The sequence below is a fragment of the Clavelina lepadiformis genome, chromosome 7, assembly GCF_947623445.1.
Source record: "Clavelina lepadiformis chromosome 7, kaClaLepa1.1, whole genome shotgun sequence".
NCBI classification, from domain to species: domain Eukaryota; kingdom Metazoa; phylum Chordata; class Ascidiacea; order Aplousobranchia; family Clavelinidae; genus Clavelina; species Clavelina lepadiformis.
This window is the reverse complement of record NC_135246.1, coordinates 10867087-10892416: the sequence shown is the minus strand read 5'-3', so window position 1 is coordinate 10892416 and position 25330 is coordinate 10867087. Positions and strand designations below refer to the sequence as shown.

The following is a 25330-nucleotide window of genomic DNA, read 5'->3' as shown; positions in this document are numbered from 1 at the left end:
TGAACAGGAGCAAGCATCTTGATGCCTTACCCGAATGGGCATTAGAATGGCAACATCATTGGGTTTTGAACAATAGCTCCATTAGCCGATGTAGTAGTAGTAGAGTAGTCTTGGCAAAGGGTCCTTTCCACTATTTCTCATTTCATTGCCAGTTACGTGATCACCAGGTCGTCCGTGTAAGCATAGTTGGACATGATCAAGTCTGATATGTCATAGTTATAAATGTTATTTCATAGATTAGAGCTGTTGTCTGTTCTTATTTTGTCAGACTAGGACCAACTTATAAAAAGTTTTTTCATTTTATCTTCATAGCAAGGTTTTAAGTGTGGAATAAAGGCTTATCTGCAGGAATTCTTAATTGTTTTACTTTGCTTTTTTTCTTTATGTGCAGCAAAACCATGTAGCTTTATGTATGAGACTGTGCTGCCATATACTCACATTGATTAAAAAGGTTGGCCAATCCTTTTTCAGTTATCATCAAGTACAGATGAGTTCACTTCAATTATAACAACAATGTATTGCTTACAATGGATGCTACCCGTTTTGTTATTGCCATTTCCAGCAAATTCAGTTTTACATTGGAATCATTTCATGTTCATTGGACTTTATTTGACATCGTTCTACGTTAAGCACCGACCTTGTATCATATGCACTTCAGTTTTTGTATTCGCTGTGATCCTGCTATGGTGGAACAGTTGTCTCACAGAAACATGCAACTTGTGATCGCACCACAATGTAATCTTCTATGTATTGCATTTGTATGTGCAGGTATGTCAGCTTCCACTGGCAATTTTGTTTAATTATTTTCTTGTACCTTGCTGTAACCCATGTTGACATAGTCCTTAAAACAAGGTCTTACAAGAAGTTTTGATATGAAGTATTGCTATTGTTTGTTGATTTCATGTACGTTTTATTTTTGCATGGTAAGCAGAATGAACACATGAAATACAACAAAATGTAAAGAAACTGGAAAAAAGGAGTTGAAAATTGGTAAAAGTGATGTCCGCCTATCCAGAAGGGTCACCAATAAAAGTTTTGTAGCAATAGATAGCAGGCATCTCAAACTAAAAGGACTTCCTAGGAGGTGGTGCATCAGGAGCCAAGAATTCTCCAGCTCGATTTCTTTTCCTCGATGCATTGTTTTGACTTGAGTTGGCCGCTACAGTAAAATTATCAAAGCAATTAAGCATCAACTGAATAGAGACCAAATTGGAAAGGCTTCAACGTCTTATACTGTATTATAATTAACTCACCATGCCTCATTTGAACACCATATGAATGCCTTTCAATTACATCAAAAAGCATTTCTTTAGTCACTGGATGTTGAATACTTTCACATACAGCTAAAACATAGAGAGAGAAAATTCAATTAATATAAACAAGTATAAGCCTTATTACATCCAAATTGTTTTGGAGGGAATTTTCCATTTCATTCCACATTATACAAACCCTGATTAATATATCAGACCACCACCATCAGTACAATTACTTTCAATTCCCCATACAGGCAAATTGTTCTTTACTGAAATCAAACAATGGCCTATTTTAAACAAAAATGTAAATGAACAGGTAGTTTACATTCTCAACAAACTTTGTTGCACAAATTCTTCTGTGTTGGGTAAAGACATTACAATACATTGACTTTATATTTACCCCTAGGCCTAATAAGTTCAGCATTGTTTTAAAAAATCGGTAACAGCCACTTATTACATTTAAAACTGGCTGACCCGGAGGTGGATGCTTGAATTAACAAAGTTCTACTGAAACTGAATAAACACCCCACCAGCCATCAATACATGCATATTTCCAATTATAGATAAAGGAATTCTTTTTGCAATTGCAGGTAAAACAATACAAACCGACGGCAGTTGTATAGGAATTAGGAAAGCTTTTGTCAGTACGTTCCCGCATAAACTTCCATTGACCACCGGTATTTGTGCACTCAATGATTTTGTTATTGTATTGTTTTAGTTCTCTTGTCACCTAAACACAACTGTCAATGTTTTTCACTCATACATTTAATGCTAAATTAAACTTTTCAACAAACCAAACGTTTAAACCTATCCTAAGATGCCAGTTACTGAAAGCATCAGTAAAAGCAACATGTTCAAGAGTAGAGGTGGGCAGTCACTATGCATGATACCAGTAAGTCCGAAAAGTAGTTCGGTACTTTGTCAGCCCTCTGGACCAGTACTTTTTGTAGAACCGATATGCAGCAAGTGCAAATTTATCCAGGCCTACCTACAGGCTAATCCAGATTAAAACATGTGTTAACCCGATTCCTTTTGACTTTATTAGACATTTGTAGATTTAAAAAAAAACATTAGCTAATGCTAAAAGTTAGAACAATGTTTTATTAAAATGAACTTTTAAAAACATACTTCTGAAAACCTTCTAATAATCACTTCGAAAGTACTGAGACCGACTAAAATTCCTTTAAAAAAATAATTTGGTCCAAGGACTCGGTAATTTTCTCCAATATCACTGATAGTATCAATACTGAAAAAGTATCGTGGTACAATAACACCTCAATATAACCCACCTATACCCAAGAGCAATTTTAAGTTTCTGACGTTCTTCCTCATTTTGGTTCCAACAATGATTTGATTTTCATTTCTATGCCATAGCTTGTACATTTTTTTAAATGTTTTGCTTTAATTACTTAAGTCATTTGAAACTACTATTCTTAGACTGAGTTTGTGTTGACAGCTAATTGTTATTATTTTGTCATGCATTTAAAAAGGATGTGCTTTTATGTTTAATGTGAAATTTGCTTCACCTTCATTTCAGAAAAAGGTTTGTCTAACTGGCCAACATACAGCAGCCCTTGTGGTTTTGGTACAATGCCAACACCTTGCATAGTTTGGATTTTGAGTCTAAAATCGACACTGTTGTGAGTGGCCGGTTTCCATTTTAACACTTCATCACAACGTCCAGGTTTGTATGCCTGAGAAACATACAAATTCAGCAATAAGTGGAATTGGATTGAGCAAAGATGATTTAATGCACTTACATCAATAGGATTTGTGCCAGCTGGTTGGAAAATTAAACCATCCACTTCATGTGAAACCATACTACTGAATCTGTGAATTATTGACGAAATACATTTATTTTTTATGAACTTTACTAATTCATGATAATTTAATATCCTTAGTGGATGACAATCATAACTTCTACTAGACCAGGAATTGGTTATCCTGCCAACTTAGGTATAAAAATTGGGAATTTTTCTTACTCATGCGTATATATTAATCATACCTACTTTCCATCCAAGATCTGTCTTGCTTGCTGTATATCCCAAAACTCTTTCTTTCGGACACTGAAAGGCTCCCTCCGCTTATCAATTAATCCTTGGCGCATTTTTTCATGACGTGGACCAACAATTTCTTTGTCAATGCATTGCAAACGACGCTGAAAATCACAGTCACCAACTGGTTGACCCTAGAAGAAAACTCCGTACTATTTACCACCACAAAAACTGTAGATGTTGCTAGAATTTTGCCAATTATAATTATAACAATAACTTGCAAGGCACTATAATCAAAAAATACTTACAGCATACTTGATTATATCATAAATGAGAAACCGGGGAACTTTTTCACCATTAACCATGTCAATAATCATTTCACCATCAAGAAGAGTATCTCCCAGTGAGTTATTTAAATCTTTTCGATGAGGAAACTCTAAATTTGGCACCTAAAAGAAATTAAAGGAAAATGAACAATGGGAGTGAGAGCAACGAAGCAGCTTTTTAACAAATAAATTTAAACTGTGCAAGAAAAATATTATTTCCGCACTACAGCGACACTAAAACGCAGAAAACAGTTAAACCAAAGTTTAAAAATCCAAAAAACCTTGAAAACAGCATTGTCTCTATCCACCATATATACTTGATCCTTTCCATTTAAGAGCATCAGATACCTGCCTCCATCAGCCTTCCAGCTTACCATATATGGCTTCTGGGCTAACAGCTGCAAATTTTTTCTATCCATGGACACAGGTTGTGAGCCTGGAAAGCCTTTCCTGAAATATACAGGACATTTTATGCAAGCGGCTTGCAATTAGGTGGTGTAAAACAGAGTTTCCACATGTAAACAACTCTTAATCTATTGAAAGGTGGTACACATACTTTTTCCATCCACACATCCTTTGAACAATTTGTTGGACTTGGTGTAATGTTGGTTGCGTTGCAACTTGATCTATTCCAGGAATTTCAAAATCCTCCATAAACGTTTTGCGTTTGACCTTTTAAATAAACACAATTCACAGCAGTTATGAATGGAAAAAAGATATAACAAGATATTACAAATTTTTGCTTAGTAAAATTATGCTGTAATTAAAGAAAAAATTCATGTGTAAAAATAAACACAAGCAACACTAAAAACTGAACTAACATTGGCAGCAACTTCTCTTTGCTGATTGCAGTTGACATCATTGCCATCATCATCAATATCTGCAACAAAAATGTTTCATAAGTTGATATGGTAGGTTATAATATGAGATGATTTCCACAAGATCATAATCTGTTTTAAATCTAAACTTAAAGTGAACAAGACTATTATTAGCCAGAATGTCTGAAAAAGCAAGAGGTTAGTATAAAAGCAGCAGAAAAGTTACCAACGATATAACAAAATATAATAGTTTGAAAACCTGCAGAATTTTTACTCAAACAACTACTACCATAAATAAAAAATGTCAATTGAAACAGATAGGTGGTAAATAAATAAATATGAAATAATTACTTGAATCGTCGCATTCAGTGTGCCAGGTTGGCAGGGGTGGAGGAGGTGGTGCATCCTCTCGATTCCCATAACGGGTAAAAAGTTCTTCTATGTAATGGCCCTTAATTATGCCTGGGGGACGTGCTTGTGAGAATGCTGAAAATGCTGCCTCGACGCTGAAAAGTGGAAGATTAAATTAGGTCATCTAAAATAATTTTTACAAATTTGGACCACATCTGTTTTATAGAAATGGTGCTGTATTTACTGCCATTAAAGTTAATTACAATTAAAATGAAATATTACACATACTATAAAATTCTTAACAAAATAAGGAATGCATAATTTTCTTGCGTAAACATTATTTCATGAAGTATCAAGAATTTTATGCCTAAAACACACCTCCAGTCAAGCTTTTCAATAAGGTATGAGCATATAAGAAAGCCCGTTCTGTTATAACCATGGGTGCAGTGGACCCCAATTACTGATAGTGGGTCCTGACGGATCATTCTGTCACACAAATCTACAAAAAGCTTTGTTGACTGAGGATCAGGACATTCTCCATGTCTGTGAAATATGTACCAGCAGTATTATTATTACTGAGGTTTTACTACACTCAGCAGATTGATCAAATGTTTACACTACCAAGTGATGGGACAAATACACAACATTGAGAATTGAAAGATATGTTCAGTTGATAAGTACCATCATCAGAATCAAAATAATTTTTATTATATTTACAATTCAAAAAAAATTATATTTTCGAACAGTGCCCGACAAAACTAAAAACATATTTTACAAGAGCTAAACACACATTCTGATAATAGCACACCACAGAAATAGTTAGTGTGAGAAAAATTCTATGTTTAGGCAAACTAGCAATATGCTCATATTTTATAACTATATGTATAACTTATTGCAAAGAATTAGCGACACTAATATAATCTTTATAAGTACCAGCACCGCAATCATTAGCTGTGTAAATTTATTTCGCCAATCACTTGTTAAACTTCTTTTACACTATTAGTAACGAGTAGATTCCGTTATACAGTAATGTTTATGTTACAGTTAAAATGCAACTATAACACACCCCCAATTATAACTAATTTAAATGCTAGTACGTACTAGTTATATACTACATATATTTACTTATACCGATGCTGCTCAAATTTGACATGATTCACAGGTTCAAGTTAGAGATAACACTTAAAGACGATCAAAACATAAGATAAAACTTACCCTCGGCATGAAATTTTTTGATGTATTATGCCTTGATCTGCAAATACGTTCTTATCATAAAACCTGCAAAAAATTAATAATAAAAATATAATAAAACTATAATTTATACCAATAATAATAATCAATGAATGAATGATAGAGTATGATTTAACATACAGCTATGATGCAGAATGACTTAGAGATAGAGGTACATAGCAGTACTAATACATACAAAAAATTTAATTCAAAAATTATAAAAATGTTTGCAAACAATAAGAACAATTTCAGACAAAGAATTTAACTTAAAAAACAGAGTTTTATTAAACTTTACCTAGTTGTGTTGGTTAAATCAATAATAACTGACATCTTTACACGTAACCCCGTTAAATACATTAGAAGCATCTCTGGGTTAAATCTGCATTCTTCCGGAACATCTTTGTCATATCTACTTCCTAAAGGTGTTTTAAAAGGCAAAAATTTTCCTCCAACAAGGCTCCCTTTACGTGGACAATGAAGCCATCTTGGCGGCACACTCATTTTTGAATCAAACGTTTTCCAAGTTGAAATGCTAATGACTAATTGTCTGATGAAGTATTCATGTGACAGAAGATCAGACAGTCAGTAGGCCTATGATGGCACAGTATGGCAATAAATTTGTTGGATATTGATGTAGCCTACATGTGAAGCATTTAACTCTTCTCTAGAATTCTATCACGGTGTCAGGTCTGTAGTATAAGCATACAACACAATAGCAAAACTACTCCACAGTTTGCAAGCAAATATAAGACCACTCGACTGGTAACTGTTGAGGATACAACATATTGATGTGATAAATATCCTTGATGATCAGCACATAAAAACTAGATTTCTGGATTTAAAACAAGAACATAAATTAAGCAAATTAGTTCCGACTACATACAACTTGACCTATGGCCTGAAGATAAAAAATAAGGTATAAATGAGTAGTATAAATGAATTATAAATGAACACTGATACTGACAGAGTCCTGCAGTCAGTGAATTAATTGCCATATATGGTACATGACATATACAGTACGGTATCATCAGCAACATGTGGTCCATGGAAGACTGTAATTGACGTTACACATAATATCTAGTCTTTGTCCATAATACCTTCTGCACAAAAACAATGAAAGCAATAGACATTGTAGCCAAACTTTACCCATTAATGAAAGCAACAAACAATGAAGTTTCATCCCAAAAAGCAAAAAACAGATTATCCGATTTAATTGTCGGATTTTGCCCACAAATATTTGGCTGCTCCCTTAACTTTTTTCAACCATGTAGTATCAGCTTTTACAATATCATGAAACTGGTCGTACGTAACATGATTGAAATTGTATACCACTGCTAATATACTTGCAACTGACTCAAACAGAAATCTTTCGACCATTGTAGTTGCATTAAGGAAAAAATACGTTCCACATTAGCGTTGTGAGCTATAATGCTGAAGTAAAATTGGGCAATTTTTTACAGTTCACTGAAAAATTCAATGGTGTTGCAAGTTTTAAAATATTCTGTCCATATTTCAGGTGCCATCATTTCACAATGCAGCGTTGCATTTGTTTCAAGCTGCTTTTCCACAAATTTGCACAGGTTTTGGTATCGGTCAAACAATTTAGTTTCATTAAGATCAACATTTTTCTGATGCAAATGCATGGTTCAATCTTTTCCCACTTAGCTGTTTGCATCAGGATCATCCAATCAAAGCATTCAGATTCAGCAAACAATGTGGTCCATTTATCAGGATAATCAAGATTCGTACAACACAGACATGTCTGAGATTAACAGGTTTCAGTCATGATGTTTACCTTCTTCTCTGAGTTTACTCAACTTTGCCTTGATTTGATTTGGGTTGCTATGAACACATGTTTTTGTCTTTCTTTTATTGTTGATTTTAAAGCATCAAGACAAGATCTAACTTCAATATATAATTGATGCTTTTGACCTTTCAATATTCTGAACTTGTGCATGAAAAACAGAAACAAACGATTGCAAATGTTTTAAATAGAGTTTACTCACGTAAGTTTCATAAAATTGTTCCAAAACAATTGGTAGCTTGTCAACGGACATGAAATATGACTGCAAAGCAGAGTACATTTGAAGCATTCTTGACAAGCTAGGAAAAAGTGATAGCCACCTGGTAACGCTGTAAGAAACAAGTTTTTGGTACTCTGTAACCACGAAGTCGCAATAATCCTTCAACTCCTCTGTGTGCACGGTTTAAATGCAAAAATACTGATGGGTCTTGTAAATGATACTCTCAATATCAATACTCATCTGATTTGTACCATGATGCAAACAGTTGTTCAAAATATGCAGGGCAACCAGTGCCAACCAATTTTAGCAAGTCGTTCTTCAATCGAGAAAAAACGTTCTTACCATTTCCACAGGCCAAACCACCAAATTTAGTATTAAATTATCACCAGTAAATGAAACACATTTTTCAAATAAGCCCATCTTTGACAAGGTTTCTTTCACTTCATTTGCAATTGTTAAAGATGTTTCGTTTGTAGTACTTTTGATTTCAAGTAAATATTATATCACAGTCGGGAAAAGTTTGGTTGATTTGTGATTACTACCATCTGTTGCTACTCCGAGAGTCATGTCATGTCATGTCCTCGTATATCGTTCAACACATACTGGACAGTCATAGGGGCAAGAATATTATAAACAATAGCTTTGAATTTATTCCGAGCACAAGAATATATTCTTGAAACGTTTGAATCGAGAAATAAGTTCCTCATCAGATTAGAAGTACAATCGTTGGATTTGTAGCTCTGATGATGTTTTACAGTGTGAAATGCCATGGTGGCTTCAGCAGCCACAACATTATCTTCAGTTTGCGATGGAGGACATTTGAGCATTTTTGAGGGTCCTCGAAGGACAAATAACTTTTCATCAAAAAGGAGGACATGTCATCCAAAAAGAGGATGTATGGTAACCCTAGCATGCACAATTTCAAAATTTCTTGCCAACTATAATGGAATTTGCTTAATTTCCACATTTGTTCACCCAGTCGCCTGTCCTAAAAGTGCGAAGCACAAATCATGAAATTAATTCTCACATTTATTTGTAAAAGCTGGCAATTTCTGGTGTACAATTTGGCAACGCCGTAAATGATAATTTTGAGACAGTGTAACCATAGATATAAAAAATATTCATAAACACGATTTATGAATGATGTAGTGTTCATATCTATGCATGTAACCCACGGCTGTTAGGCTAAATATGTTGTAATAAATTCTTTAACTGTTATCAATGGTACGTACGTAACATGTTTCCATATGTATTAAGGTACTTGTTTCAACGTGTGATGCAATCCCTTTCCGGTGCAATTCCTTATGGATGCAATCCCGTGTCGGTGCAATTCCGTTTGGGTGCAGTCCCGTGTGGATGCAATTCTGTGTGGTATAATCCAGTGGAGGCAGGGAAATGATTTATTTATGACCTGTAAGCCAGGTTTCAAATGCAAAAGTCAGGGTCGAAATATGTGAAGTCATGACTAGTATAAAGTGAAGCATGGGTCGATGTTATAGAGGTCATGGGTTCTGTAAAGTAGTGTTCACCAAAGAAGACCATAAAATGTAGTGCGACATCATACGGGCCCAAACAAACGCTAGCATACACTACGCCATACCGTATTTCGTTTTTCTCCCCTCGTCCAAAATGAGACTGATAAACATAATAGCGGAATTCTGACAGTCACGTTCACAGTACAACTTACCTAAACGGACACCGTTGAAATAGTAACTTTGTTAGTCATATCAATTCATTATTCAGCCTGCCGGTGCAGGCCGCAGGGTATAAAAACTGAAAGAGGCTTAGCGTACCTTGTGATACCGCAAATTGTCACTCAAGGATCAGAGAGCCCAAACTCCCAATGGTTCACAACCTATGAGCGCAACAATCAGCATCTACGAATCAAGTGAGACCAGTAATACATACTCTGTGGGACACAAGTTGGTAAATTACAGAAAATGATAAATGAAATGTTTATTTGGCAATATTAGGTCGCATTGTGATTTGAGATATTTGCCCATTTCACTTGAAAAACTTTCAGGTTGTCACCGTGATGGTTTCAGAGGCATATTTGTTGCCACTGACTGATTAGATACGTCACTCGTAATTGCCTACGTTTGTATCACACGTAGGTTACTTTTTTCCGTTTAATTGATTTATTCTGGCTCACCTAAGCAAGCAATCTAAGAAATCAACAGGGTTTTTTTTTGCGTAATAATACTTAATAACTAAAACGCATTGCCCTTAAACAAAATTAGACTACTTTTTTCTTCTTGTTAAATAATGCAAAAAAAATACAAGAACCAACCATAATTATGTTGCGTCGTTAACCAGCGATCACTTAACACTTGTGCAGTAAGTGAGATACGTTGTTGATATAAAAGCTAGAAATTTAATAAAGCAAATGCTTTTTTACAAGCAAAATGCAACACTGGAACGGACACTCTGTTCATGAAAAAATATGGTCGATTCTGGCAAAAATAAAATGACGTGTAATATGGCGTTACAATATTGTTGTATATGGCATTTTGAAATCGTCTAATGGCTAAGATTATCATAGTACGTTAAAACATATTGTCTCGACTTGGGGAACTGGCGTTATTTTTATGGTGTTCAGACTGACTTATATATATTTTTATAGCTTATGAAGTTATGACTTAGGCCTACTTTGGATCAAATGTTTGTATTTCTAACAGGTATAATGCAAATTTTTCAAAATTTATTACAATACCACCGAAAAAAATACAAAAAGCGTATGGTTATAGAACAAATTTAACATGACGTTCCGTCTGCTATGGAAAATGTTAAATGGAGAATTTATAATTTATGTTTATTTACTAAGCCTCACACATCAACAAGCTTACCTACCATAAATTGCCAAGAAAAGCAAATTACATCATCTGGTTAACAACGATAAACGCAGAAAAATGACCACGCAAATGCTAAGAAAATCATGTTTCGTTGTTTTTTCGATCAATCAATTTGCTCGTCCCTTAGATATTTAAACGTTGCAAAAAACAATTGAAATTTTGTTTTCAGTTAGGCAATTTCATTTTAAACACATATTTTCTAAGAATAGCCTACTGCTTAGTTAAAGCAAGGTTTTACCGTTAAGGATTTATACGTATACTATCTCATCTTAGTTTACCATGGTTATCCAAGATAGGACAAAAAACGTTTTATTTTGTAAGTCCCTCAAATCCTCAATAAGTAATAAACATTTATTAAAACTCACGCGCCTAATTTTAAGCAACGCCAAATCTAACATAATCCATAAAAAGATTAGCCATATCGTTTTTCAGAGTGAGAGTAGATTTTCTAAAAGTGTTCCCCGGTTCTAAGTCTTGAATATAATGGTTGCTATTGAAACTGTTTGATTTGCTAGAAAATAGGAATAAACCGAATACTTGAAAGCACACGGTATTGGAGCCTTCTCTGATTAAACAGTGGGCTTGCTGTTTTTTTTGTAACCAGCCAGCACTGGGACGAAAAAGTATAGCTTTGTTACAAAGAATGTCAATAGTTAACCCTCATTGACAATATTTAAAAAATAAATTTTTTTATTAGCCTTGCGCTGCTTTAACAGACACATTTTGCGATGGAACAGTATGCATATTTTCTTCAAAAATATTGATTTGATCTTGATTACTGTCGCCATCGTCGTATAAGCTTATCGCAGCCTGAACTGGAAAAGCGTCTAGAAGTTGCTGACCTTCACGGTACATGTAATCATAAGCTTTGCTTTTCGGCCACATTAACCTAAAAGTAGATAGCAAAATAGTTGGTTATGAGCATAATATCTCCCATAATTAAAAAGAACGAATGTTAATGAGCATTTGTACCTTTTAATAGTACATTGGCAAATATGTAATTTATCATGTTTGTTAATAGGCGTTGATCTTTATTTTAAAGGCAAGTCAAACTTGTGAAAAACAACTTACTTTACGGGGTGTTTGAATAGTTCAAAACCTGTCGAAACTTGAACAGCTGAATTACGACCTGTTTGCTTATTCAATTGGTTCAGGTATAACCATGGATTATCAGAATATAATTGATGTTTATGGTATTCTGGTAATTCCAAAGTTGAACTCGAAGTACCGCGACCTTGCGTCGTCGTGACATGCGGATACGGTACTTTCTTGTAATTACTATTTAAAATCGGTTTGTTCAGATAACTTGCACAATTCAAAACAGCCTTTAAACTGTTTTGCTGCTGGGTGGCTTGCGGCTGGAAAGTGCGACACCGCTTCACATCGCTAGCAATTGGAAGCCACGGTCTCCAGACTCGTTCTGAATTTCCTGCTGGCTTGAGGGTTGTGGTGATAACTGGTAGTGTGTTTATAAAAGACGCATTTTTAAAGTCAATGGTTGAGTGATCTATAAATCCTTGCGCTGAGATATCGCAGTTGAAACCTGATGTCCTAAGCGGTGACGACAAAGTCTGTACATCAGTCGTATCTGGATAAGGCGTAGGAAGTTTGCTGATGTTGATATCATGCTTCGCTTTCTTATTGTTGGTCTCCTTTCCGCTTCGCTCAGTTTTGCGCTTTCGAGAAGACTGTTTTCTCGATTTAGGTTGTTTAATTGCCATTTCTTTAAATTAATAAGATAACTTGGTAAAAATTGCAGAAAATTATTAAGATGCTAATGTCGTCTTGGTGTAAATCTGTAACCAAAAGCACATTTAGACTATAAACATCAGAATATAGTTTGTTATAAACTTAAACAACATCAAATTACTTAAAGTACCTACACAATATTATTTAGTTCCCTGGTTGAAACCGATATTAACGGCAAGAAACAGTTTACATGATTGTTAAAGAGTAATCACTTTTATAGTAAACTTTCGTTTCGATAAGTCACAGACGAATTTCATGTTTTCACTGAAAACATTGCACATAAATTTTGTCATTGTCTTTTAATAAAACCAGCAATGCAAAAATATCATACATCCATCATACGTCTTCATACATTCTATATAATTGCGTATCTACGTCTAAACTTATGCTGAATCTAGATTGTTTTGAGCCTTACATTACGACGTGAAAGACTGACCGCATCGCTATTGCAGAAGACTTGTCATTTTCTCTTTCATTTAGGGCTCGAAAGCCACCTCTGAGCGCTGGAGCTCAGCGGGAATTCTTATCGCAATTATTTGAGATGTTTCCGCGAGCTTTCAAGAGATTTGTTGGTTAATTCGCAGATCACATGATAGAGCAACCTTTGATGTTTTCCGGAAATTATTTGTCCCATGATATTTTCATGTTAATTTTTTATGAATTTCAAACATCGGTTGTTAGATGATCCGAAATGAAAAGATCTAACCACCTATTAATTAGAGCAAAGTTTTAAAAAATTCCGCAAAAACGGTTGAGTATTTATGTAGAAAAATCCTTTTAAACAAAAACACCAGTCCATTGGTAAATAACATTTACAAGACAAGATAATCGTGTCAACGATTTGTCAAGACGCGTTTGATGTTCAACATTTTATCATCTGCCATATGAAGATGATACCAATGTCGAAAACAGGTGCATAGGTCGGAGCAATGTAGTATAACATGAGCAATTACACAAGTATTTAAATCATGCTTGCAGTTAATTAAAAATTCTACATCACAAATTTTTAACGATATAACTTTTTGTAATCTGTTATATCTCACACTTGGGGTTTTGGGTGTTGTTTAAATCCTTGATTATACATATTCACGTATACAGCATAGTTCTACATCTCTAACTAAATGTGCACAACATAAATGTCGTACAAAAAAAGCTGGAAATTTTATCAAAACTCTATGTATTCGAAAATCGCTTTCCTTCATGTTGATACAAGTAGACCTACAGTATAGATGACGCGTATAACGCGGCGCCAGTTCTCAGTCCCTTATTCTTGGACTCGCAGCTTTTTGCGCAATGAACCCCACAGTACATGGTTAAGTCTTCTGGTGGCAATGCGTTTGCTCTCTTTACGTTACCTTCTCGATGCTGAACCCCAAGCAAAAGCCGCGAGTACATTTTTTAAAAGCTTGGCTACAAACTGTCTCCAGAATCAAATCAAAGTCTCTCGTACAGAAGACAGAGACATTAACAAATTGGCCTTTAATCGTTCAGGTTTACATACGAAAATCCTATATAGCTTATATATATCAAAAGCAACGCTACCTCTGCAGCGTAAAATACTTCATATGCGCTTCCACGGTTTCGGGGCACCAGTAATTCACATTAAATATTCATACTGCTAAAATGTTTTGCCAACAGCCACTCCTTATCACAGTTAGACAAGACCGTTTTTGCAGCTCCCTGCCGTTCAATACAATCTGTTTGTATTACACGATAAGAGCTTATAGGCATAGCAAATCACCAGTGTGCTGATACTTAAAAAAATCCGTGAAACTTAGCACGATCTACACATATCACGCTTTAAAACTACGCTTCTCCGTTCAGGAAAATGAATGGCCAGCTGCGAACAGCGGTTTCAGTTAGCTTAACGCAGTTTTGTGAAAGGCTTTTTGGCTCTATCTCTATCTCTATTTCCCAATTCTTTTGTTAACAAGTAAATGAAGGTATCAGGACACAAAAGCATTTTAGATCGAATTCTCACTAGTATTTTGCTAAATATAGCTCACTTTTAACTGATGCGTCTTTATCGTATGTTTCTAAATAAATTTTAAGTCACTGACATTGACAGCAAGTTTGAAACTTACCTATTATGAGCTCCGGTCCAGCGTAAAAATTATATTACCACACCTTAATTTTTTCCTTCCTGTCAGTGTATAGGAGTCGTATATGGTTCCGTCGACACAGTGAAAAACATGTCTGTACCTATACAAGTCAAACGTCTTGCTACAGCGCTGTACAAATCTGATATCAAATTAATGAAATTTGTTTCTGGTATAAGAACTATTTCTTGACTAATGTTACCAACATAAAACGAAATAGGTCCTTCAACTCTCGATTATATGCTCAGAAAATTATTTTTGTCAACAACCTTGGAATATCCGATAAATATGGTCATGACAGCATCGGAAACCGGCCGACTTACAACAAAGTTACGTGTGAACGCTATCGGATTTTTAAATCGGTTGTTGCTGTGAAGACGTTTGTCGATTCTACCCAATTTAGCAGGTGCAAATGTTTTTCAAATAATGCACAACCTTCAGCTCTTTTCTCTTTATATGTGTGGTTTAAATCGCGTTTTTTTGCTGACAAATTTGACGAAAAACGTTGTTAGTTTCTTTGCACTAAAACTAAGGTGCTCGTCGACCTACAAGGATTTGTCATATCGCAGAGCCGGTGTTATGTCTGCTATAATACAATAGTTAATGATAATTAATAGTTTGCACATAAATATCGGTTGCTAGTGGCGTTATACTTTCTTATGCCACTATTATTCATAATTGATCTTTGGGTAAAGATATGCTGTAGATTATGAAGAAGTATGGTATCATTTGTTATAGTATATATAGGGTTGCCCATCAAAACCGAGTAAGATTTTTGTCGATGAACTCGTTCTCGAATTTGATGATATTTAGTAGGCATGCAATCTGCAATGCTGTGCATCATGTCGATTTTTATTCGACTTTGGCGTCGCAGCTAAAAATGAGGTGTTAACTTTGTTGTAAATGCAATATTAATAAAACGAGAAAGATGCTCATCAACAATCCAAAAAACGAAGCCCCGAGGGCTTGAAACGTGTATGGTGTTTATTAGGGATGGGCCGATACGAACCCAATTCCGAGTAGATTCACCGAATATCGCCTTTATGGAAGATTCGGGCGAACACGAATACCAACAACGGCGAACCCCAATACAATATTACTTATAGATTTGCTGACTTTTTTTAAAAATGATGATTTAGTTTTCGACAAAGCTAAACTAGAGTCAGCAGTACTTACAATGAAGGTCGTTTTCCTAACGATTTTGCTTTTTCAATCGTTTTTCAAACACAGTTTTTTGAAAGAAAGCAACTTGTTATCGATTACATCATGTTACAAGCAAGACTTGACAACTTTTGGAGGAAATCTTATTGTTCGGTTCTAGTACGAATAGATTCGGGATTCGTTCGTGTCGTCCTTCATGATATTCGGGTTCGCATGAACCCGAATAATCTTCCTCGCGGCACATCCCTAGTGTTTATCCTATATAGTGGTGCTTATAGTTTAAAAAATTTAGCACCGCTCAAAAATCCAGATTGTGTTTATGTTAACATTAAATAATATCTAAGTAAGTTATAAATGAAAAGAACCAAAAACCGATAGAACTATAAAGTAACCTGCGGGACTATGTTCATGACAAAATGTACAAAGGGAAACATGAACATGCTTGCTATACCCTTCAAATTGAGACTTGGTAGGCCATGATGAAAATAAATCCATCTTAAATAACTCAGGTGGCATGGGTTGAAGTGGCATGGCATTAACGTGCACGTATAGACTTGTAAGATATTTGCAACCCCCCACAGCAAGGCTGAGACTTTATTTTACTTTACAGTAAAACAGCATATAAGCCTACCTTCGTATTTCCCGGCCTTGATTGGTCTCTTCGATTTTTGATTGATTTCCTAACTGCTCCAGAAACATACAAAAAAAAACAATATTGACACTGAAGCAAACAACAGTATATATATATGCGTTCAAAGAGAGCATGCCAATTTGTTGTTTATTTGCTTTGTCGTACAAATATAAATATAATGTATATAAAAAATATTCAAATAAGCTTATACATGTAAATATAGTATATAAATAAGTTATACAGCAAATATGTCTATAGTTTATAAACAAACAATCGATAAATATTTCGTGCAAGAGACACTAAGCTAAATAAAACATGCATTTAAAACTTATTTGTTATTTGCTTTTTAAAGAAAGTGACTATTTCACCGTGAGTCACTCAGCCGGTTGTTAATGATAGGCGATTGCAGATTAGGATAGATTTAGGTATGATTTAGGGTTTAATTGAAGTAAGATTTAGATTAATTTAGAAGTTAGGTTTAGATTACTATTTCATAAAATTTCGTATGGTATGGTAAGATAATCCTCATCCTTCGATTGCGGAAAGTCGTTTTATGACTTAAACCCGGCGATGACTCTGTGATAAATATATCAATTAATGTAATATAAAATTGTGTACTACATAGAATTCTCATCTATGGAATCAGTGAAGCATAACACTGCGTGACGTAATCAACTGCTTCCCCTGTGCGTGCATTTTGATTTATTCAGTCTTTTTTGGCTATTACGCTCAACGCCGCAACATGTCTTTATGCTGTTGCTGTAACAATGTTTTATCTTGATTTATTCGTTCAATGAAGCTTCAATATAATCAGATTGTACAGTTGTCGAGGTGTACAATTAATTCCAAGATTAAGAAAAGCGAAACAACGACCTGAGACTCATTTATCATCGGGGACAACAATTCTACAGACAAACTTTGTAATTGAAGTGGTCGTCCTTACAGGCTAAGGAACGATTAACCACCATTTCATTACAACTCCTTGTCGCACGAGCTCCAGTTGCAGAACTAGCTTTCGTGCAAGTTCCGATTGTCACATTTGTTTTTATTTGGCTTGTCATATCGTATAACGTAAATTTGGAACTGTTCACCAGGTCCACTGTGTAAGAGTTAGGTTAGGGCTACAGCCTATGCCCTATAGGTTAACTACAAACTGAAAAATAGCTTTTTTCCAGGCAAAATAGCGGCAACAGCCCTTTCAAAACACATGCAATTTTGAGAAGAACAATTTAGTATGCTAGAACCTCTCATGCTTATTGATTAGATGTTTGATGTTACCTTTGAATCATTCATTTCAGCAAATCATTTTTTGCAGATGTAAAAAGCAGCGGCCTCAGCAAGCAAGTCTCATTTTCGTTTGAAGACAAAGGCAAAGGCCAATATCTTTTTGTTCAATACATTTACCCTGCAAATGACGCAAATTAGTGTTCTCTACATACATAATATTTGTACTACATACGTCGCCGAAACAAACACTTTCTATAAGATTGACTTTGTTTTCACCATTGCTCGCATTCATGTGGAGAAAGAAGAGAGAGAAAAGCATGCAACGTACAGACAGTAGCGGCAGAATTTAGAATCTGTCAAGTAACATTTTTTACAGATTCATGTTTGAACACAAGCAACCAGTATTTCATACGCACCACTGCAATTCGGCGTTCCTGAAAAGCCAGGCGCTCTAATCACTACAGCTACGATACTGAGTTAATAGCAATAAATAAATTGCAATGAACAACTGAACATAGATTGTTGCATTTGTAGCGAAAATGATATCAATGCCATAGTATACGTTATATGCTTTTTATATTAATGATAAAATAATATCAAATGGCCTGATTAATTCCATCAAACCATTAAGTTGAAATTGAATGAAATGAAAAAATGAGAACACGATCTCGTGTCTTTTCCATACTTGTAAAACTAAATTAAGTATTGGCTTTTTTCATCAACGTTGGTTTTATTCCAAAACTTTTAAATTTATTCCTATGATAAAATGTTGTCAAGATAAAATATCAGGAATGTTTTAAATAACTTGAGATCTTCGTTTCATAGCCTGTACTTCATTATGCTCCTTACGGAAAAGGAAACAATGCCTTTTGCAAATATGCTGACGCGTTATAAAGCCTGTGTGTGCTGAGACACGCTTCATTGATCAGCAGCCATCTCGGTTACTTGGTGGCTTCGATATAACGTACAAATTGGTTTTGTATGGCTAATGGAACGAAGTACGAAGTTCCTGTAGGTTTAGTTTGCTTATAAAGTATAACTGATATAAAAAACCTATGCTGTGCCAACTAGGTTTTACTTGAATTACTTGACAGGTGTAGATTAAAAAAGAAAGTAACCTGATAAAGTAATTCTGTAATATGTTTTGTATCGCTACAGAAATATTTTCTGTTTTATTTCAATCATTTTGCCTTCACGCTTAGCTCGAGTTGCACGAAGTCAGAAAACAAGTAGATGTCGTTTATTGATTTGTCTTTTGTGTAAGCAATCAAGCAATCTTTAAAGGTGGTAGGAACGAGGTTATCCGCAAACTTTTTGATAGCGATAACTTGATAACTAGTCAGTAGCGAAAAATAAACGATACGATACGACTTGATGCTTCGAATATTTTGAAATATGTGCATGAGAAAACCAACAGCTTTTCTTCATCTTTACTGTGACTGATTGTATGCTATTTTTAGCTACCACATCCGGTGTATATTGTCAGGCAAGTCAGCCATTGTTCATTTCCAAAGTATCAGCTTGGTTGCTTCAAAACTTGGGCATAAATTTAGGTTTTGTCACTTTTCCCGTGCATTAACGCATGCTATTATAACCAATATACTGTATAATGTTGATATTTGTAGCTACCGCGCCAAAGACGAAAAAATAAAATGATTCATTTAAATTGGGCATGAGGCAGTTTTCTAAAAATATCGTTGTGCTGCTGCGCAGTTTGGTCTACAATGCTACCAATTTACAATTTGACTTTGAAACTTTGCTACAATTGGCATTTTTGCCATTTATATGTGTTGTGTTTTATGCCCAGTGTTTAGCGATAAATTAAAAGACGCTGTAATGGATTTCAAAGAGTTTGGCTTTTTAATACTCTCACACTTCATTGCCATTTATTACTGGTTGGAAGCCATTTTTCGTTTTTTCGTCCCTCGTGCAAGGAAAGACGTCAGGGGAGATATCGTACTAGTAACCGGAGCTGGAAGTGGAATAGGCAAGTTTTTTAAGTTGTTGCGCAAATTGTTGATTTGTATGTTACGCTTTGTCGTGGTTGTTATGTTTACGGTCATGACCCTTGTTTGTATGTTTAACAGGCCAAAGGTTGTGCATCGAGTTCGGAAAGCTTGGGTGTGAAGTTGTAGGATGGGATATTTCCGAAGTCGGGCTGGAACGAACCAAAAAAATAATGGCCGATGAAAATTTGGAATCGCATTTTTTCTGCTACAAATGCGATCTAAGTGACAGGCATCAGGTTTACGATTCCGCTAGAAAGGTATATTTTTGTTTAAAGTGGACGTAAAGAATTTTGGCTACTACAGAAATTGTACTCAAGAACCAAAAAAATGTCGCTGCACCAACAGCGTATACGGTACTTTATAAACAAAAAGCATGATAAATAAATCTTTCCAAAATACATTCTACAAATGAAGCTTGCTGCATAGGTGAAGTCTGACGTTGGAGATGTGACGATATTGATCAACAACGCTGGGATTGTAACTGGGAAGAAAATAATGGACTGCCACGACGAGCTAATGATAAAAACCATGGAAATCAATGCCATTTCGCATTTCTGGGTAAGTTTTTGTAAAGTTCTTGGCAGTTAAACCACTTTAATTCCGTTTTTATAAAAACATCGATGCATTGTATAACCTGTTGCATAACTTATAGACTAAATTTGTTTTACCTAATGTGAAATTGTTGTTTAAACTTATTATGTTGGTTGCACTTAAGACTATAAAGGCTTTTCTTCCAAGCATGTTGGAAAAGGACTGTGGCCATATTGTAACGGTAGCGAGTGGTGCCGGTTTGTTTGGAGTTCCAGGACAGGTCGACTATGCAGCAAGGTTTAAGTCTCAGCCTTGCTTCAAACAGATTCATTACAAATTACGGTTTCTAGACATTGCTGTGTCCGTTATCTGTCAACTAATTTTTTACTGCGGTTTTTCAATCTTGTTTCTGAAATAAGCTTCATATTTTGCAGTAAATTCGCGGCGGTTGGCTTGACAGACGCTCTCAATATGGAACTTGTCCACATGAAAAAAAATGGAGTAAAGACAACAACCGTATGCCCCTACTACATCGACACTGGCATGTTTGATGGGGTTGACACGTCGTATGTCGAATATTGTCTTCTGTTAGCAGTAGCCTATAGCATTGTTAATGGCATTGTCAATGCACAATAATTTCAGTTGTTTGCATTCTAACCAAGTTTGAAATTGTCATGGTATGGACTCCAGGTTTTCTTAATCTAATGCTTTGTTTTGCAGAATACTTCCAATTATCAAACTTGATGCTGCCGTAGAGCTAATTGTTGATGCTATCTTACGTGAGAAAGTCTACTTGCTCATGCCGAGGTTGCTCTACTTCATTTACGGGTTGCGAGGGTGCGTCTTCTATGAAACTTTATTATCGTTTAGGCTTTTTTTATATTTGTGGTTGGTGTGACTGAATTGTGTCAAGTCATTGTTGTTTCCTTCAAGCATTTATTTTTCTCAATAACGTACTCTTTTTAGGTTGCTTCCGGCGAAATCCATGCTAATAATGGGGAAAGCTACCGGCGTCCTTCGAAGTATGGACAGCTTTGTTGGAAGAAACAAATCAAAATAATAATTTGCGCTAATTTACTGCATGGTTTAAATAATCACATATATTGAATTTTTCACAATTGCAGTGTAATTTGGTATGGGTCACTCATACATTGTTTTTGCTATGAGTAGGCTACGTTTTGTTAAGCAGCACGTTGAAACGTAGTTTAATCTCATTAAATATTTCTGAGAAAGCATGCTGGTATCTATCTTTTGAAACTTTTTTGTCAGAAGTAGGTTTATCCAAAATCAGGATTACACAGGAATTTGTTTCTGATTTCACTTTGAAATTTTTGACAGACATTTCTGAATAAGAGGACACTTCGAAAAATGAATGTCTGCATTTCATTTATATTCAAAATATTTATGCTGAAAACATGCTGACCTTTAATAAAAGGAACAAAGCGAAAAGGTTTTATTCATTCTGAAAATCTCCACACATTAAACACTGAAAAAAAACCTTTGCGAACTACTGAAAAAAGCGTGAAGACCCATTTACACGAGGTGAAACCGGTTTACTTTACATAGAAAAAGCGTTTAAGTTACCAAATGTAGTAGGTTAGCAAATCAGAACAAGACTAGTGCTCGTGTCATTATTGTAGATCAATATTTTGTTTTTAAAGCACTAGCGTTTTAGGGAACATTAGTCCATAGTCCCTCTCATGAACCCAAATTTTTGAGCTATGTACCGTTTCACATCTTCATCCTGTTTCGTTCCAAGCAAGCGTCTTTTTCATTCTACATTTTGCAAATGCAAGCTTTCTTATCGAATGGCGCCAGTGAAAAATAAGCCTATGCTAGAAGCTACTGGAGTCATAAAACCAAACATTTTTGCAATGCTATATATTTTTATAAGGTGCACTCTGCGTTGTAAGCAATTCTGCTAAACTTTCATGTTAATGAAAATTCTAAGCTTTCTAAACCTTCTTCATTAGACAGGACCACCGAATACCACAGCAACACATAAAGCAATTTTAAAAATGAACCATCGCAAAAGTATCTCACAATGTGAACTATATGGTGCAAAATTTGTAATTCACATTCCCAAAAGTTCTAACGCGTCTCAAAATGTTTATTAGAGTCTAATAAGTAAATAATAAAAGTATAACAGTTAACCAATAAAAGGTTTGTCTGTTATCGTTAAAAGAACTTAACTACAAAATTTGCACTATACATTGGTTATATAGGACCTAAAAAGTGCCTTGTGAACTATATGGTGCAAAATGTGTAATTCACATTCCCAAAAGTTCTAACGCATCACAAAATGTTTATTAGAGCCTAATAAGTAAATAATAAAAGTATAACAGTTAACCAATAAAAGATTTGTCTGTTATCGTTAAAAGAACTTAACTACAAAATTTGCACTATACATTGGTTAGGCTATATAGGACCTAAAAAGTGCTTTGTGAACTATATGGTGCAAAATGTGTAATTAACATTCCCAAAAGTTCTAACGTGTCTCAAAATGTTTATTAGAGTCTAATACAGGGGTTCCCAACCGGTACGCGTACCACTAGTGGTACGCGGGAGCTTTTCAGGTGGTACGCGAGCAACTCTCCGTTGCATGCGATATACGGTATAGTAGTATAACAATTTAATTTTGAGTTGCTAAAATATGCGAACAACACTTTTATTTCTTTCCGTACTTTAATTCTTTAATTCTCTGCACTCAGTAAGCTACTTTTGTCGATCTTGCTCCCTGCTGTCATTGTTATTAATACAATGCTGCTGTGCGAATATTGGATCAAATTAGTTGTTTTGAAAATAGTGGTACGTGTTGACAATCCGTGGTGGCTAAGTGGTACGAGAACATAAAAAGGTTGGGAGCCCCTGGTCTAATAAGTAAATAATAAAAGTATAACAGTCAACCAATAAAAGGTTTGTCTGTTATCGTTTAAAGAACTTAACTACAACATACATTTTTATCATACATACGGGTTAAATCGCCCGTGGGTTGAATCGTCTGTGGGTTGAATGGTCCGCGGGTTGAATCGTCCGTGGGTTGAATGTTCCGCGGGTTGAATGATCTTGGGTTGAATGGTCCTGGGTTGAATCGTCCGTGGGTTGAATCGTCCGGGGTTGAATCGTCCGTGGGTTGAATCGTCCGACCACCAAAAAATAGAATTGGACAACGTAATGAAATTCTTAAGCTGAAAGAGAGTATTTTTGACGATTTTTAGGGATTACCTAAAGAAGTAGATCTTACAATACTACGCGTTCTCTTAACATTAAAACCGAGCAAATTTCAACACTGTCTGTCAAAACACGAAAAAGCTATCAGGGGTGATAAAAACATAGCCTAGAACCAATGTTTCCTCTAAGCTGCGCGCGTACGCAAATGCGCACTGCTGACACGGTCTCCGCGCACAGAAAATCTGTGCTGCGCACAAGAAAAAAATCCAACCTGCATTGAAAATAAAATAAACGCATAATAATGGCCACAGTGCGCACGTGGCTCGTCTGATGTTGCTCACAGTGGTCCAAGGGACCGCTCAGGGAGTCTGTGTGTTTGCCCAGACTCGTGAAAAATTAGAGGGAACATTGCCTACAACAGGGGTTCTTAAACTTTTTGGCACACGCCCCCCTTGACGGTACCTAAAAATTTCGCGCCCCCCTCATTGCAAAATAATAAAGCATTAAACAAAAAAACAATTTATTTTCAATTAACTTTCAGTGATGTGAAGGATGTAGTTGTTTTTTGGAAACCAAACGTTTAATTCGAGGCTTTGTAGAAGATAATGCACATCTTAGGTCGGCTTCACAGTCAAGTTTGTTCCTAGGTTTTGTCTTTATATTCATGAAGATGACGCTGCAAACGACTTGGTCTCAAAACGTCGTTGCTTAGCTTTTCTAAGCATGTCACACATTGCGGTACGACTTTTTCGTTCACTGTGGTATCTATAAAGCCATACTTCAGATAATTTTGGTCATACTTTCTCTTTTTTCCACTCATTTTGTCTCAATACAATTAGTTTAATTACTAAAATACCAGGCTATTAAATCAATACTAAAATTAAATTTTACTTCATTTTACGGTTTTAATATTGGCTGACGTTGGTTTTACCCTATTTAAATCGGGTGCGCGACATTACTATTTTTATTATGTGTGGCCGACACTGCACACAAATTTTCAATCGTTAATGACTCGAAAATTATACGTCGTAAACTGATCGGATATTTACAGGTTAGTAGCAAAAACATCTGGCTTCCTGTATACATCATAATTGTAAAACTAAAGAAAATGCATTTAGTGTTAATTAAGTATTTCTACAAGTGATACATTTGTAAAAGTTTTTCTTGTTACACCGCGCCATCGTCATCTCTCGCGCCCCCCTTACGAATGTTACACGCCCCCCAGTTTAAGAACCACTGGCCTACAAGAATAAAAGCTTAAACAAAGAAAAGTTGAGACAAAAACAAATTGAACAGAAATCCTGATCTGTTTTGTATAAATAGTAGACCTAATCATAACGTCGCATTTGCTTAGCCTAAGTTAGAAGTCAGGAGCAAATAAGCCAATTCTAAATAAAGCATGTTAAAAACGATATAAAGGCTTACGTGAAAAAAAGGTATTTTTTTTATTAATGATGGGTACAATTCTTTCTCAATCGTTGAAGGATAGGTTCGGTAACATTGTCTATAAAGAACCCTAACGTGTTTTTTATAAGTTATACTTGGTGAAAAACTGGTTTGTTATTAAATTAAGTTCGGCAAAAACCGGTTTTAAAAGTTACAACTAATTACACAGGAATCCTAATTTCCAGTGAATGTTGCTAATTAAGTAGATCAATCATTGCGCAACATTTGCAAATCATGGGACTTTTATTCTACAGTAGAATCTATATCGTTAAAAAAGCTTGCATGAAAGTAAAGAGAACCTCTGATTCTGTAACTTGGGTACTGATTGCTAGTCGTGGCTCGCAACGTCAACGGCATCTTCAAACTGCTACAATCCGTCACATTGTCTCTGTAATGCTGGGAAAGATTAAACAAGAAACGCGAATGTGTAGTGGAAATTGCACGAAAGCAAGCCAGGT

General features: G+C 35.4%; 3 protein-coding genes across 6 annotated transcripts; 1 reads left to right on the top strand and 2 right to left on the bottom strand.

The window, feature by feature from the left end:
- Positions 1–889: 889 nt before the first annotated feature.
- Positions 890–6823, bottom strand: LOC143464448 (mRNA-capping enzyme-like). Its single transcript, XM_076962217.1, has 14 exons — positions 6268–6823; positions 5958–6020; positions 5121–5285; positions 4743–4897; positions 4395–4453; positions 4130–4245; positions 3855–4023; positions 3556–3696; positions 3263–3441; positions 3014–3083; positions 2780–2947; positions 1860–1983; positions 1254–1343; positions 890–1159 (listed from the first exon to the last, which is right to left on the bottom strand). The coding sequence occupies exons 1-14, from the start codon at positions 6471–6473 to the stop codon at positions 1065–1067; spliced, it is 1800 nt and encodes a 599-aa protein (XP_076818332.1). The 5' UTR covers positions 6474–6823; the 3' UTR covers positions 890–1064.
- Positions 6824–11300: 4477 nt separating this feature from the next.
- On the bottom strand, positions 11301–25330 carry LOC143464455 (uncharacterized). 4 transcript variants are annotated; one of them, XM_076962228.1, is made up of 6 exons: positions 23212–25330; positions 17767–17893; positions 16489–16541; positions 14682–14799; positions 11920–12571; positions 11301–11737 (listed from the first exon to the last, which is right to left on the bottom strand). In XM_076962228.1, exons 5-6 carry the CDS (start codon positions 12567–12569, stop codon positions 11542–11544), a joined length of 846 nt encoding a protein of 281 aa, XP_076818343.1. In that variant the 5' UTR covers positions 12570–12571; positions 14682–14799; positions 16489–16541; positions 17767–17893; positions 23212–25330; the 3' UTR covers positions 11301–11541. The 4 variants fall into 4 exon arrangements, with proteins under 4 accessions (XP_076818343.1, XP_076818342.1, XP_076818344.1 ...); XM_076962227.1 differs by lacking the exon at positions 14682–14799 and having other exon boundaries at positions 11302–11737; XM_076962229.1 differs by lacking the exons at positions 14682–14799; positions 17767–17893 and having other exon boundaries at positions 11302–11737.
- On the top strand, positions 19486–21490 carry LOC143464454 (epidermal retinol dehydrogenase 2-like). Its single transcript, XM_076962226.1, has 7 exons — positions 19486–19702; positions 19803–19981; positions 20151–20282; positions 20440–20552; positions 20690–20821; positions 20976–21092; positions 21222–21490. The coding sequence occupies exons 1-7, from the start codon at positions 19501–19503 to the stop codon at positions 21313–21315; spliced, it is 969 nt and encodes a 322-aa protein (XP_076818341.1). The 5' UTR covers positions 19486–19500; the 3' UTR covers positions 21316–21490.

Bases quoted from the DNA above. Each gene is read 5' to 3' on its own strand.
- LOC143464448 (XM_076962217.1), bottom strand. From the start codon at position 6,473: ATGAGTGTGCCGCCAAGATGGCTTCATTGTCCACGTAAAGGGAGCCTT. The intron at 4,024-4,129 runs GTATGTGTACCA...TGTATATTTCAG, and splicing joins AGGATGTGTGGATGGAAAAA to GAAAGGCTTTCCAGGCTCAC. The intron at 3,442-3,555 runs GTAAGTATTTTT...GTTTTCTTCTAG, and splicing joins ATGATATAATCAAGTATGCT to GGTCAACCAGTTGGTGACTG.
- LOC143464455 (XM_076962228.1), bottom strand. From the start codon at position 12,569: ATGGCAATTAAACAACCTAAATCGAGAAAACAGTCTTCTCGAAAGCGC. The intron at 11,738-11,919 runs GTAAGTTGTTTT...ATCTACTTTTAG, and splicing joins CTATTCAAACACCCCGTAAA to GTTAATGTGGCCGAAAAGCA.
- LOC143464454 (XM_076962226.1), top strand. From the start codon at position 19,501: ATGTGTTGTGTTTTATGCCCAGTGTTTAGCGATAAATTAAAAGACGCT. The intron at 19,703-19,802 runs GCAAGTTTTTTA...TATGTTTAACAG, and splicing joins CGGAGCTGGAAGTGGAATAG to GCCAAAGGTTGTGCATCGAG. The intron at 19,982-20,150 runs GTATATTTTTGT...CTTGCTGCATAG, and splicing joins TTTACGATTCCGCTAGAAAG to GTGAAGTCTGACGTTGGAGA.